General features: G+C 47.4%; 2 protein-coding genes across 3 annotated transcripts; one reads left to right on the plus strand and one right to left on the minus strand.

Annotated features, from left to right (window-relative positions):
* The first annotated feature begins 1,961 nt into the window (after positions 1 to 1,961).
* On the plus strand, positions 1,962 to 3,405 carry Vmo1 (vitelline membrane outer layer 1 homolog). Its single transcript, XM_004638351.2, has 3 exons — positions 1,962 to 2,580; positions 2,682 to 2,788; positions 3,049 to 3,405. Exons 1-3 carry the CDS (start codon positions 2,395 to 2,397, stop codon positions 3,344 to 3,346), a joined length of 591 nt encoding a protein of 196 aa, XP_004638408.1. The 5' UTR covers positions 1,962 to 2,394; the 3' UTR covers positions 3,347 to 3,405.
* A 1,264-nt stretch (positions 3,406 to 4,669) lies between these two features.
* Tm4sf5 (transmembrane 4 L six family member 5) lies at positions 4,670 to 12,477 on the minus strand. 2 transcript variants are annotated; one of them, XM_023723437.1, is made up of 6 exons: positions 12,333 to 12,477; positions 11,859 to 12,082; positions 5,898 to 5,978; positions 5,270 to 5,406; positions 4,904 to 5,084; positions 4,670 to 4,826 (listed from the first exon to the last, which is right to left on the minus strand). In XM_023723437.1, exons 2-6 carry the CDS (start codon positions 12,030 to 12,032, stop codon positions 4,812 to 4,814), a joined length of 588 nt encoding a protein of 195 aa, XP_023579205.1. In that variant the 5' UTR covers positions 12,033 to 12,082; positions 12,333 to 12,477; the 3' UTR covers positions 4,670 to 4,811. The 2 variants fall into 2 exon arrangements, with proteins under 2 accessions (XP_023579205.1, XP_012371716.1); XM_012516262.2 differs by lacking the exon at positions 12,333 to 12,477 and having other exon boundaries at positions 11,859 to 12,123.
* Positions 12,478 to 13,888: the final 1,411 nt, after the last annotated feature.

Genomic DNA, 13,888 nt, shown 5'->3' on the forward strand with positions numbered 1-13,888 from the left:
CTTTCCACACAAGTGCTCATTCTACTGAGCCATCTCCCCGGGCCCCTACAAATACATTTTTAAAAAATGTATTTAGTGCAAGGTCTACAGGATCTCACTACACAAATTGGACTCATAGTGATCCTCCTGTTTTCAGCCTCTCAAGCACTGGGATTACTGGCGTGTGCCACCATGTCCAGTCTCAGACTGTATGGCACACGGGAATTGAACCCCAGTACTTGAGCCTGCCTAAACAGGTGCTTTAGTCTACTGAGCTATCTGGCCGGCCCCCTACAAATACATCTTTTTAGTTTTGATATTGATTACTTGGTATTTCCCCTTTTTTGTTTTTGTCTTTGTTTTCTTTTCTTTTTCTGTCTTTTTTTCATAGGGTCTTGATAAGCAACCCAGACTGGCCTTGAGCTCACTTTGTAGTCCAGGTTGGTCTCAAACTCACAATGATCTTCTTGCCTCAGCCTCCTGAGTGCTGGGATTACTGGCATGTGCCACCGTGTCTGGCCCTGTCTTTGTTTTTCACAACAGGGCACTCAGTAGGTTAGGCTGGCCTTGGCCTCACTGTGTAGCTGACTTTGAACTCAAATTGATTCTCTTGCCTCAGCCTCCGGAGTGCTGGGATATAGGCATGTGCCACATACTTGGCTCATTCCCTTCAAAAATGTTTACCTTTCATGGTCATTTTGACTTTAGGCAAGAGCCAGAAGTCACATAGTGCCAGATTTGTTGAATAAGGTACATGATGACATACAGTAATGTTTTTACAAGTGTGCCTTTCCTTCGGATGGCACTTGCAGCATTCACCGGCCTTCCAGAACTGCTTCAGAAAGTGGCAAGTGCTGGGTGTGATGTTGAGGGGTGCAGTGCCACTACTCAGAGGATTGAAGCAAAGCTAACATGAATCTTCTCAATCTTCCTCCTACTTTTGAATGCCAGGCCCTGTACTGAGCCTCCAGGATTCAAAAGTGCCCTCACAGAGCTCAAGATCCACTGGGGGAGGATTTTCCATCTGTCATCCCCACTGGAATTTGAGCTTTTTGAAGGAAGTTGCTTTGTTTTCCTTGTTTGCTTACAGCATTTAGAATACTGCTTGGGCCCAAATCCTTATTGCTCAATAATTATAGTTATTTACTTAGCAAATTGAGTGAACAAAGGAAGTCATCCCAGGAACAGGCAAATTTAGATTTGGTGTCCTAACAAATACAAGCAGGTTATATATATATATATATATATATATATATATATATATGGGAAGGGTCTACAGGGTGTTCAGGGTCTCACTATTAGATCGAAGTGATCTGCCTGTTTACAGCCTCCCAAAAGCTGGGATTATAAGCATGCACCACCACGCCCAGTCTCAATTGCCATCTTGGGGGCCAGGGAAATAGCTCAGCTGCCTAAGTTCCTGCCTGGCAAGCCCAAGGTCGTCAGTTTTATCTCTGGTACCAAAAAAAAAAAAAAAAAACAAAAAACAATTAATTGCCATTTTGGGGGGAGGTGGGGTGGGCAGGCTAGCACGGCAGGCCTGGGGATAGAACCCCTGGCCTCTGCACCTGCTTGCAGGCGCTTTAATCTGCTGAGCTATTTTGCTGGCCCTCAGGTTTTGTTTTTTTGTAGTGTAAATTAAGAGTCCACCTGGTGGTCACAGAAAGAAAAACATTCTAGGGAAAGATGTAAAGATGTAAGTAATGGAAGAAACAGGTTCATCTAAGGAGTTCTCAGTTCCCTACCCATAAACTTCTTAGAATTATTCTTTTTTTGTACCAGGAAATGAACTCAGGACCTTGCGCTAGCCAGGCAGGTGCTATACCACTGAGCTATATCACCAGCCCCTTGGAATTATTCTTGTCTCGCTGGGTATATCTGATGTTCCAGATTTGCGAAGGGTTAGGGTCCTGTTCTCTAAAAAGACCCTTTCTACAATTAATGAGTTTTTGCCCTGTGCTTACTCTATGCCCTCTCAAATTCTGGAGGTCCCTGGACTCCTAGATTCCCATGAGATCCTTTCATCCCCAGCCCTGGTCTCTATTTGCACCGCTAGAATATTTCTGTGCTTCCTGGCAGGACCTCGGGCAAGTCCCTTGTTATCTCTGAGCTCTAGTTCCTTCCTCTACAAAAAAGGGTAGTTGCCATCTCCCAAAATTGTTGTGAGAGTTAAACAAGATATGTCTGCAAGGAAAACATTCAGTAGGTGGTCATTTCAACACCCTGCTTTCACTGCCTTTCTTCCCTAGCACCTGGAGCCTCTCTGCCTCGGAGTTGGATCCAGTTGGCCCAGTTACTGGAGTAGATTAGTTTTGAATGTCACTTAATCTCAGCAGTCCTTCCTTATTCGGAGCCCTGGGGGAGATAGGGCTGGTATAAATCTGCATCAACTTCCTGGATCAGAGACGCAGGAGGATGGAGCAAGGCACTGGAGCCAAGCTGCTGCTGTTGCTGTGTGTGGCGCACTGCAGACATTCACAAGCAGATGGACCGAGGGACCAAGAATCAGTCATTGAAGTGACCAATGGGGGCCCTTGGGGCGACTGGGCCTGGCCTGAGATGTGTCCTGAAGGATACTTTGCCAGCGGATTTTCACTCAAGGTGAGGGCTTAGGCCTAGTCTAGCATGGGGCAGATAAGTGAAGGCGCAGATTGAGAAAGGCAATTCTTGACTGGCCCTCACTCCTCCTCTCTGCCACCTAGGTGGAGCCGGTTCAAGGCATTCCTGGCGACGACACCGCTCTGAACGGGATTCGGCTGCACTGCACTCGTGGGGGTGCCCAGAGTGTCATAGAATCCAAATCTGGAAGGTGGGGGGTAGGAGCCAAGGAGCCCTTAGGGTGAGGGTGTCCCTCCCCACCTGTTATTTGACCCCTCCCAGCAGGCAGTCTCCCTGTGAGAGCTGAGGGAGTAGGTGGATAATTCTCCTTTGCACCTTGAACAAGATCTAGGGGCTAAACCCAACCCACTGAGACAATTTAGCACCCAGCCCGGAGAGTCTCAGGGTCTGGGTCTGGTTGGGGGTTGTTAAGGGGCACCCAGAGCCAGAGCATCCCCCCTTACTTTGCAGGTGGGGTTCGTGGAGTGAGCCAATGTGGTGTCCCAACAGAAGCTTCCTAGTGGCTTTTGCTCTTCGGGTAGAACCAGCTGTGATCCCCGGGGACAACACTGCAGCAAACAACCTGCGCTTCCGCTGCTCAGATGGCACGGAGCTGGAGGGGCCTGGGCTGAATTGGGGAGAATTTGGAGAGTGGAGCAACTCATGCTCCAAAGGTGTGTGTGGCTTGCAGACCAAGATCGAGGAGCCTAGAGGTCTTCGAGATGACACTGCACTGAACGACCTCCGATTATTCTGCTGCCACACTTGAAGTGCTTGCTGCCCTCTTCCTTGCGGGGACAGGGATGCCAGTCCCATCCCCTGCTGTAGTTGCGCCTCCCACTATTAAAACTACTCATTCTGACTTTGATCTCGCTCATTTTTAGGGATAAGGAATTGCCTATCCCTTTTCTCTCCTTACCCAGCACCCACCCAGACCTAGATGCTGGTTTAGAAGGTTTTTTTTTTTTTTTTTTTTTGAGGGCTCAGGATGCCTTCAGGGCATTTCTAGTATGGCTTCGAGAAATGACCTGAAGGCATCCTGAGGCCTCAAAAAAAGGAAAACAAAAAACAAAAAAACCACAAAGAAACCCCTTCTAGATTCTGATTTAGTTTCACATCCATAGCAGGTAGTTGTAAGTTATCATCCCCCTAGTTCAGAAAAATGTTCAAAGGCCAGTGAGATAGCTCAGTGGACTAAGCACCTGCTTAGGCAAGCACATGGACTGGGGTTTGATCCCTGATCCCTAGCACTACATGCCTTGCCTGCCCTGCCCCTGGGCATGCTGAGCCGACCATGACCACAGAGACTGGGCCTGGTGGCACACACCTGTAATCCCAAGCCTTGGGAAGGCTGAAACCAGTCCAAGCTACATAGTGAGACCCTGTACCAAATACATTTTAAAAAAGAAGAAAAAAAAAGCCCAGAAAGCACACGATTCTTTTGACCCAGTGAAGGAAGACTTGGCTTTCTGAGGACATCTGGCCCATTAAGAGCCCAGGTGACCTTTCAGAACCAGTGGTCACCTTAGATTAGAAGCTTCCACCAGGTTAGGTGACAAAATGTTGTAATGGTTTTAAAGCTTCATTTTCCAGAGTTTAGGAGGCTAAACTATCTTTTTTCATAGTTTCTGCTCTCTCAAATCCATAGTGTTTTTGTGTTTTGTTTGTTTTGAGATGATCTCACTATATAGACGAAAGTGACCTCAAACTTCTGGTCTTTTTGCCTCGGCCTCCTGAGTGCTACATTACAGGCATGTGGTACTACACCGGGCCCCATACTATGTATTTAGTACAGCATCTCACTAGGCAGCTCAGCCTCATAGAATTTGGAATTTGGGAAACAAATTCCTCCTGTTTTCAGCCTGGGACCTTTTTATGTATTTAGTATCGGGTCTTACTACGCAGCTTGGACTCAGTGATCCATTTGTTTTCAGCATCCCCAGTGCTGGGATTACAGGTGTGCACCACCACAGCTGGACTCAGTGGCTGGCTCAGCATGCCTGGGGGTGGGGCCGGTGCAGCCAGGGGTGCTGGGGATTGAATCCCAGTCCCTGTCCCCCCCTTTAGTCTGCTAAACTATCTTGGCAGCTTTCGTGTATGTGGTCATCCCCCCACAGGACACCATCTGAGACTGGGAAGGGAGCTCAAGGCAGTTTATTACAGAAAGGCAATGAGAAGGAGGGCCCGGCAGGCATCCAGAAATGAGCAGATTTAACTCAGTGTCCAGCAGATCCTCACTCAACCGTGCCCTAGGAAGAGAAAGTGAGTGAGAAAGCAGCCAGGAGCAAGCAGGCTGCCCGCACAACTCCCCCTCATGTTGTCCCACCTTTTTCCTGCAATCTCCACAGAAGACACCAACGGTCGCATTCACCAGCTGTATTCCACAAAGTATGATCTCCAGGCCTGAAGCAGCCATCAGCAAGGAGAACAGCGTCACATTCCAGGGGACTATGTTAGGTGGCTCCTGGCACAAATTCCACTGAGTACTGTTGATCAGGTAACTGCCTCTGTGGATGGGCAGGGTCACATGAGACAAAGAGGTCACCACTGAACAAGTCAAAAGGGTGTGTAAAGTGCTAATTGGGTACAAGGGGAGACAGTGCTTCTACACCAGGTTTCCTGGCCTATGTGGGCAGGAGATAGGAAGGCAGAGACACACCCAATGGGGGACTAAATATAAGCTACATCTTACGCTGTTTCTTGGAAGTGATAGTCCCACTCTCCATTCATTAAACATTTGGGTCCAATTCGGAGCCCGGCTGCTGACACAGAGAGACAGTAGATGGCACCAAGCAATCCGAAGGCCGAGCAGAAGACTGAACGTAGCATCTGGAATGCGGGTGCAAGATGAGGTAAATGAGGCCCCACCCTGGGACCTCCCCATCCTCCATAACCCAGAGCATCCCTCCAGCAGCTTAAAAATACTTTCCCTGGGGATGGGGATACAGGTCAGAGGTATACCCTGGAAAATACAATTCTTGTCAAACCCTGGGTTTGGAGTTAAGCGTACCCTAAGAGCTAGGGCCACAGCGGCTCATGGGTCCTCATGGTCTGGCTCATTAAAGTCTAAATTTGTGGTGCCAGGAGGGAATGAGGTAGATGAATCTGGGACATCAAAGGGATTCACTGAGCTATAAATTCTGTGGAGGGTGCTGTGTCTCTGTGAAGACAGTTTAAGAGACCAGGTTCTGAATCTCTCTGAATCGCTCTCGCTCTCACTCTCGCTCTCGCTTGCTGTATGGGGGATTGAATTTGGAAACTTGTGATGTATATCCCTAGCTCCTGAATCCCTTCTTAATTTTGTTACTTATCCATCTTACTCTACAGCGGTTTCCACAGCATCCTGCGCCACAACAGCCCTTGCCCCCGGCTCGAACAGCTGCAATTCCAGGACACAGTACCTGTGGGACCAGAGTCAGTGTGACAGTGGGTCTCCCTGGATTCTCCAGACCTTCTTTGTAGTCTTCATGGCTTACCTCCTCCAGGAAGCTGCCTATAATTATAATCCCACAGCCCTTTGGACCATAGGAAGACCTCATCTTTACCTCTTCCAGAGCACTACTGGAACTATCTTAATTTACTCTTATTTATGTGCCTTCCTTATCTCTGTCTACATTGCAGCTTCCTGGAGGTTAGGGTCCAGTACTATGTATTTCCCACCAATCTTCACATATAGTAGATAGCCAGCTGAATGGGGATCAGGAGGCTTGGGCTGAAAGCCAATCATACACTACTTCCCACTCCATGCATTGACTGGTTTTTCTGGGTCTCAGTTTGGTCCTCTGTAAAATGAATTTGTAAGACCTACTTACCTCCCAGGGCTGTTCTCCAGATTTGAAGAGATAGCAATATGCCTGGTGTCCAGACTAGCTCAGAGTAAATTCACCACCACATGAATGTCTTTAGGAGGGAGAAGGGCAGTGCTTTCAAAAGATCTGGTAAACTGGGTTTATGACAGATTGTGGACAAGTAGTTTGTAGATGCACTGTAGGATTTCCCAGAATCTAGTCCTTGATTTTTTTTTTCTCTCTTAGTGGTCTTTCTTACAAGTTCTACTCCCTCCCAAGAATCAGCCATTCTCCCTGCCCACAGTTGCCTCCAGATACCTAGAAATCAAAATCTAACTACTGCTTAATATATTCACTCATATATATTGGTTTTAGCTCAGATTGAGGCTGCCTCATACTGACCTCATAATACTCCCTAAATTCATGACCCTTTGATTTTCTTGTTTTGTTTTTGTTTTTGAAATAGGGTCTCACTGTGTAGCCTAAGCTGGCCTCAGATTTGTGGCATTCCTCCTACCTCAGCTTCCCAAGTGTTGAGATTACAGGTGTGCTCCACCACATTCAGCTCCTTCCCCACATTTAGTCCCTGACCAACTTCCATAAGGAAGGTATTGTCAGCTTCCGTACCAGATTCTCATAGTCCCATGCTGCTCCACACTCCATCCCAGAGACCCCTACTGTATCAAACTTAGTCTTCAACTGTTTTTTTTCTTTGCTCAAGAGATGTAGGTCTCTTTACAGAGTAGCCCATCAAGATTTAACCCTAGCAAAGCCTTCAACACTCCACTCTGCCTCCAGCCTTTTTTTTTTCTTTTTGAGACAGGGTCTCACCATGTATTACAGGTTAGACTTGAGCTCACTTTGTAGCCCAGGCTGGCTTCGAACTTGGGGTGATCCTTCTGCCTCAGACTTCTGAGTGCTGAGACTACAAATGTGTGCTGCCATGCCCAGTCTGCTACAACATATAAGGCAACATTTTGTGCTTCTCCAGGGAAACGTTTAAGGGTTTTAGTTCTACTATATCATCCAACCTCTGAGAAACACCTCCAAGTTGAACTGACATTCCACTAGATACATCTTTTCTTCCATCTTATGAAAAATCCAGAGCCAGAGCTGACTCCTTTCTTAGTCACTTTGCTGAGGCCATTCACTGGGAGGCTCCGAGATCCCCAAAATTACCTTTTTCTTTTTCTTTCCTTTAGTTCTTTTTAAACAAGGCCTGGCTATGTGATTCAGGTGGCCTTGGACTTACTAGTACAAACTGGTCTCAAATTCAAGGCAAACCTACCACCTCAGCCTTCCAAGTACAGGACACCCCATCTCCAAACCTATAGAAAAACTCCAAGCCTAGGAATGTCCTGGGGAGGGGAGGCAGAGTCTGGGGAAACCTGTACTCTGCCCTCTGGCCTGGACAGTGCAGATAGGGAGGGTGTATAGAGAAAGGGTAGCTGATAATCACCTGTAGATGTGGTGCTGTGCCTGGGATGCATGGCGGTGGTGGGGGGCACATGCTGCTAATTTTCCTCTGTACCTGCTACAAGTTGAATCCAGGGGGTAGGTGCCTGGCTTCATGCCTTGGACAGTGATGTCTTCCTGCTGGTGGTCTCTTAGGAGTGGCTAAAGCTGGAAATTGATCCTATGTGGGAGGGCAGGATGAGGCCTCATTGCCTAAAGCAGTCAAGCTACCTCAGTCTTGAGAAAAACATCCCTCAGGGACATTGTGGGCTATTAGGCAAGCTTGTGTCTTGCAACTTTGGTGGTGCTTTGCCAATGTCATGGTCATGGTCCACCACATGATCCCAACTATTATCTCTTGTCTTATTTTCTAAATCTTCTCCCGTTTTCTCCAAAAGACACCTGTCAAGCTGCTTACTGTAAGGTCCCATCCTCCGCATCAGTGTCCCCACTGTGCTTTCTCCAGATGCATCAGCAGCCCCTCCTCCTCCTCACTTTCACCTGGTGTCTGGGCTTCTTCCTGGGTGTGCCTGCTTCAGAGGACGTGTCCTGGGGGATCTACTGCCGCTGCTACCACCACTGGCACTAATGTGGTCACCTTTATTTTTGATATCTGGGGTCACTGCGCCCGGAGTACTAAACAAAGCGTAGCCTCTGTGTGCAGCAGTCAGTCATAAGGCCGTATGTGGAAAAGATGGCCTTCACTGCTGATGTCTTCACCACAGCTGTGTTTAGATGTCCAATAAAGACTCAAAAATTGATGGATTTGGTATCATTCTTGGTTATATTGCTCGTCTGGATTTTCAAGGAGATGGTGGCCACCAGTACAAAGGCTGAACTCAGACAGCTATTTCCTCCTTTGGGTCATAGGGTCTGCAGCAGCTGCCTCTGGGGACAGGGCTTGCCTTCCTGCCCCGAAAGGTCTGGAGGAAGCTGCACAGCACGCAAAAGGAGGTGGTGCGTTGCCTTCGGGTGGAAACTTTTGGAGGGGTGACGCAGTGGCTCCTGCCCAGCCACAGCCTAGAAAGCTGAATTCAGCTCAGGTTGCCTCTGCTACTGCCCCTCAACTCCTCTTGCCTGTGCAATTCTTGCCCAATGGAACAAACCAGGATTTTTTAAAATGTTAAGGTAAAGCCTGTGTTGGACAGGTTGGCTTCTCCTGCTTCAGTCTTCCAAGTAGTTGGCTGGCTTACTAATTATTTTTTAATTTTCTTTTTACTTTTACTTTTTAAAATTTATTTTTGAGCGGAGGGATGTAGTTAAGTGGTGGAGTGCTTGACTGCTTTGCACAAGGGCTTGAGTCTTCACAAGCTCAAAAATACACTTATAATAAATTATATTTTATGCTGGGCATAGTGGCACATGCCTGTAATCTCAGCACTTGGGAGACTGAGGCAGGAAGATCACTATGAGTTTGAGGCTGCCCTCGGCTACAAAGTGAGTTCAAGGCCATCCTGAACTGCATAGTGAAATCCTGTCTCAAAAAACCCTAATAAAATAAGAAAGAAAAAAAAAACCAAGTAAGGAATACACATGCATGTTCACCTAAAGACACCCAGGAATGTTCATAATAGCAATAAAGTCAGGGGCCAGGAAGATGGCTCAGCAGAATAAGTGCTTGCCTGGCAAGCACAAGGGCCTGAGTTTAATCCCCAGTTCCACCAAAATAAAAACAAAAACAAAAGGAATAAACCCAAATTGAGTACTATCCAAATGTCCATAGACTTCAGAATGTTTAAATAAATTGAGGTGTGTGTGTGTGTGTGTGCGCGCGCACGCGTGTGTGTGTGTGTGTGTGTGTGTGTTTCTTGTTTGCCACAGGGTTTCACTATAAGGTTCAAGCTGGTCTTGTATTCACAGTGAACCTCCTGCCTCAGCCTCCCAGGTGCTGAGATTACAGGTGTGTGCCACCATGCCTTGCTAAATTGAGGTATATTTTCACAGTGGAATATATAAGAAATTTTGAAAACTATAGCTATATATAATAATATTAATGAAACACTAAAACAAAAATTCTGAAGTGTCAGAAGAGATGGAAATGTTTTTCAATCATTCTCTACTTCAGATTACTCGTTGTGACTTTCAAGGGTGACAACTATCTGGCTTCTGCCCACCTCGGATCTCATCTCATTAAACCTCAGGTACACTGGCTGCCCTTCTGATCCTCAGATCTGTGGAGTGCCTGTTTGTGCCTTCCTGCCTTCTTTTATCATTTTGTATATGAGCTTAGACAATCCGGAAATGCTATTAAATGTGGCCCTGGCTAGAGGTATAGCTCAATAGTAGTGCATGTGCTTACTATACACCAAGTCCTGGGTTCAGTCTTCAGTACACACACACACACACACACACACACACACACACACACAGCACACCACACACCATACCACATATGTGCGCGCACAAACACCCAAGGCTGCCCCTACCTTTTCCTAGGAGCTCTTTATTTCAAAATTTTACCTACTTCAACTTGAAGTTGTCTTGATTACTTTATCTCCTTAATTCATCCAGTGGTTTAACCAGGTACCTGTTAGGTAGTCACACTGGTGTAGGCACAAGGCACATAGAAGCCTACATATCAGGTATCAGATAGTCCCTGTTGTCAGGAGGGTTCTGGTCCTTTTTCCTTAGTACCTTTTGCTTCATCAATGGGAACTCAGCTTCAGGGCAAGTGGGGGGCAGGGACTTTGTCCGTGACCCTGTGGTCTAATGTGGCACCTCCTGAGTGACAGTGAGTGAAAGGGGGGAGTAAGGCAGCCGTGCATGAGGATGTTGAGAGAGCAGGTGTGGAGTTTCCTGAAGCACTGTGGTTATTTTAGGTGGAGGAGTAGGGGGTAGTTTAGGCTGGAAAGGGAGTGGGTGAGTGTACCTGGGAGAAGGGTGACATTTCTGAAACAGTGGAGGGGCAGGGTTAGAGATGGAGTAGAATTCAACAACTGTGAATCTCTGCAGCAGATGGGGAGTAGGAGAAGAGATGCCAGAGGGTAAGAGGAGTTGTTGGTTAAAAGAGAGAGCTTTCCCCATTTAGCTAATAGAGGTGTGCCGAGCAAAAGGGACAAAGGTGAAACTTCCAGAAGATTTAATCAGTCAGTTGTGCTGAGAATTCAGGAACTTACTGGGTAGATTTTTTTTTTTTTTTTTGTACTGGGAATAGAACTCAGGGCTTCATTCTGAGCTACCTGCCTACCTACACCCTTTCAATTTTGAGACAGCCTCATTAAGTCCCAAAGTTGCCAAGCTGAGCTGTAACTTGTGATCTTCCTATCTTGGCCTCCCAGAGTGCTTGGATTTCAGGCAAGAACCACCAGCCCAGCTAGATCTTTCATTTTTACTCCATGAAGATGTTGCACTAGGTTAACCATCCTAAAGTTTTAAATGAGGAGAGAGTTGGAAAATATGGCTCAGTAAGCCTAGGAGGTGTGATTCCTTTGCCCCCATTTCTCCTGCCAGAAGACTTGAGGGCTCCTTCTCTGCCGTACTGACAGAGGTGCTGAGCGTCTTACCCCTAGCACTCGGCACTGTGGGTACCGACGAGTGTGGGCTGACAGTGACTGGACATGGAGGAAGGGAAGGAAAACACTGACCTGACAGGTAGAGCAGCTGATCTATGGTGTCACCCCCTGGCTCTGGGCATTTTCATTCCCCCCATGCCTATTATTACCCTATCTCATAACCTTGCACACAACCAGCTGCTCCTTCTTCTACCCTGGTAGGTAAGTATTCCCAGCATCTGCTAAAGAGTGGAGGTGGAAAGGGGCAGGTAAGACATACCCACCCGCCCCAGAAAGGAAGCTTTTTAGAGACTTGAAGTTCCTTGCCTTCCTCTTCCCCTCAAAACTTCAGTTCAGGGTGCTGAGACCCCCCTTGAACTGTCTGCACATGCTTAGAATGTATGAGCAGGTGGGGCAGCCTTCTAGATCCCAGAAAGCCCTTCCTATCCCCTCTCAGACTCGATCCTTTCCCTCTCTCCCTCCATGTCTTGTTCTGCATACTGCAGAGTGGTACCCGGCTCCCTGGCCCGTATTCCAGCTTTCTCACCATCAGGCCGCCACCGATGAAGCCAGCCATGAGCCAGGCTTGCAAGCTGAGATGGCTGTTGGTCCAGGTGGTCTTCCCATCAGGCACCAGCAGGAGAGAATTAACCACAATGCAGACCAGGGAGAGCAGGATGAGTGAGAGCCCCACGCAGCGGGCACACTTTCCTGTGCACATGGCAAGACGTCAGGACAGGCAGTCAGTGAGTGAAAGTGAGCTGCAGGTTTCTGGGCCCAGAGGAAACAGGTGGAACAGAGCAAAGGTCAGAGAAGAGGTGTGGCAGGAGCTGGCAGGATCAGAATGATAAGGGAGAGAGGCCTGGAGGAGGTGGAAGGACCACATGTCAGGAGGCGGAGTGGAGGATGTGGTGATGGAGGTTGTGGGAGAGCTTGTCACACAGAGGAAGCTGCCTGGGGTCAGCGTCTTCTTTCTCCTTGTCTATACACTGCTCTCCATATCCCCTCCTGAGTTCCTTACCTGTTTGAAGACTTAGCCAAGTTCTTTCATGTCTCTTAGTCTCAGTCGTCTCCTCTGTGTAGAGAGTGGTGAGATCCCACATAGGCTGGTTGTATGCAGGACGGGGTGACAAGTTTTTTTTGTTTTGTTTTATTTTGGTTTTTGGAGACAGAATCTCACTACGTACTCCATGCTGGCCTTGAATTCAATGTGGAGTCCAGGCTAGCCTTGAACTCATGGCAATCCTCCTATCTCAGCCTCCTGAATGCTGGGGTTATAGGCATTGGTCACTATGTCCAGTTTATGACAAGTATTTTGTAAAGAAGGAAGTAGGACTTGGGTAATCTGTTTGTGAGACAGCTTGAGTCATTAGAGAATAAGATAGTCCAAAACTGAAAGATACATGAAGAAGGAAGTGACCACAAGCCACAACGAATTAAACAATACATGAGCAGAAGCTGCAGCAGAAGAACTATGTAGCGAGCTGCTTTCAGGAAACAGTGCAGGAGGAAGCAGCACAAGGCCTGGGAGGCCAAGATAGAGACTCTGGGTCTGGGGGAAGTTGCGGGGAGGGGGGTGCCAATGAGTGGCATAGCTGCTAGGTTGCCAGAATGGATGTTGAACTACTAGAGCCAACTGTCATGTCCCAAATAGTGGACCTTCCCACTGTAGACCTGAAAGGATGGGGACTCAGCCTTTGGCTCAGTGGCAGAGTGTTGGCTTAACAGTAGGCCACATGTTTGTCCAATAATCTCATCAATGGAATCTGAAGCTGGTCATGGGGCCAGGGAGATAGTTCAGTAGCATAAGCACCTGCCTGGCAAGCACAAGGTTCTGAGATTGATCTCCAGTACCAAAAAAATTATTGAAACTGGTCATGGTGGCACCAGCACTCTTTCTGTGTTAAAATAATAAAAATAAATTAAAAAAAAAGTTGGGATGTAGCTGATTGTGAGTTCAATTGCAGTCAAGAAAGAAAGAAAGAAAAAAAGAAAAGCTTGAGACCAGCCTAGAGAACTTAGTGAGATTTATCTTTTTTTTTTTTTTTTTTTCAGAACTGGGGTCTGAACTCAGGACCTTGTGTTCACCAGGCAAGTGCTTATTCTACTGAGCTATCTCCCCAACCCTGAGATTTATCTTCATAAGAAAATGATAAGGGCTGGGGAGGCATGTCAGTACTTGTGTCAGTCAGCTTTTCGTCACAGACCCAACATAAAGGAGGTTTACATTTCAGAGGTGGCAGTCCATGGTACACTGGCTCCACTGCAGAGACAGAAGAGCACAGTGCAGAAAAACTGCTCCCCTCATGGCGGCCAGAAAGTAGGGACAGCAAAGAGGGTGACAGATGAGAGGCCCTTCAAGGGTACAATCCAAGAGTTCACTGTCACCCACTGTCCAGCTAGGCCCCACCTCCTACCCATTCAGCCATGAACTCGTCAATGGGTGAATCCATTGATCAGGTCTGCACTCAGGATCCAGTCACCTCTGGAGGCCCAACCTCAGAACTGCACTGGAACCAAGCTCTCAACACAGGAGTCTTGAGGGAATACTGCATCTGTATTAATGAACCAATAGTA

This window comes from Octodon degus, unplaced genomic scaffold (assembly GCF_000260255.1).
Source record: "Octodon degus isolate 3935 unplaced genomic scaffold, OctDeg1.0 scaffold00098, whole genome shotgun sequence".
Classification (NCBI taxonomy): Eukaryota; Metazoa; Chordata; class Mammalia; order Rodentia; family Octodontidae; genus Octodon; species Octodon degus.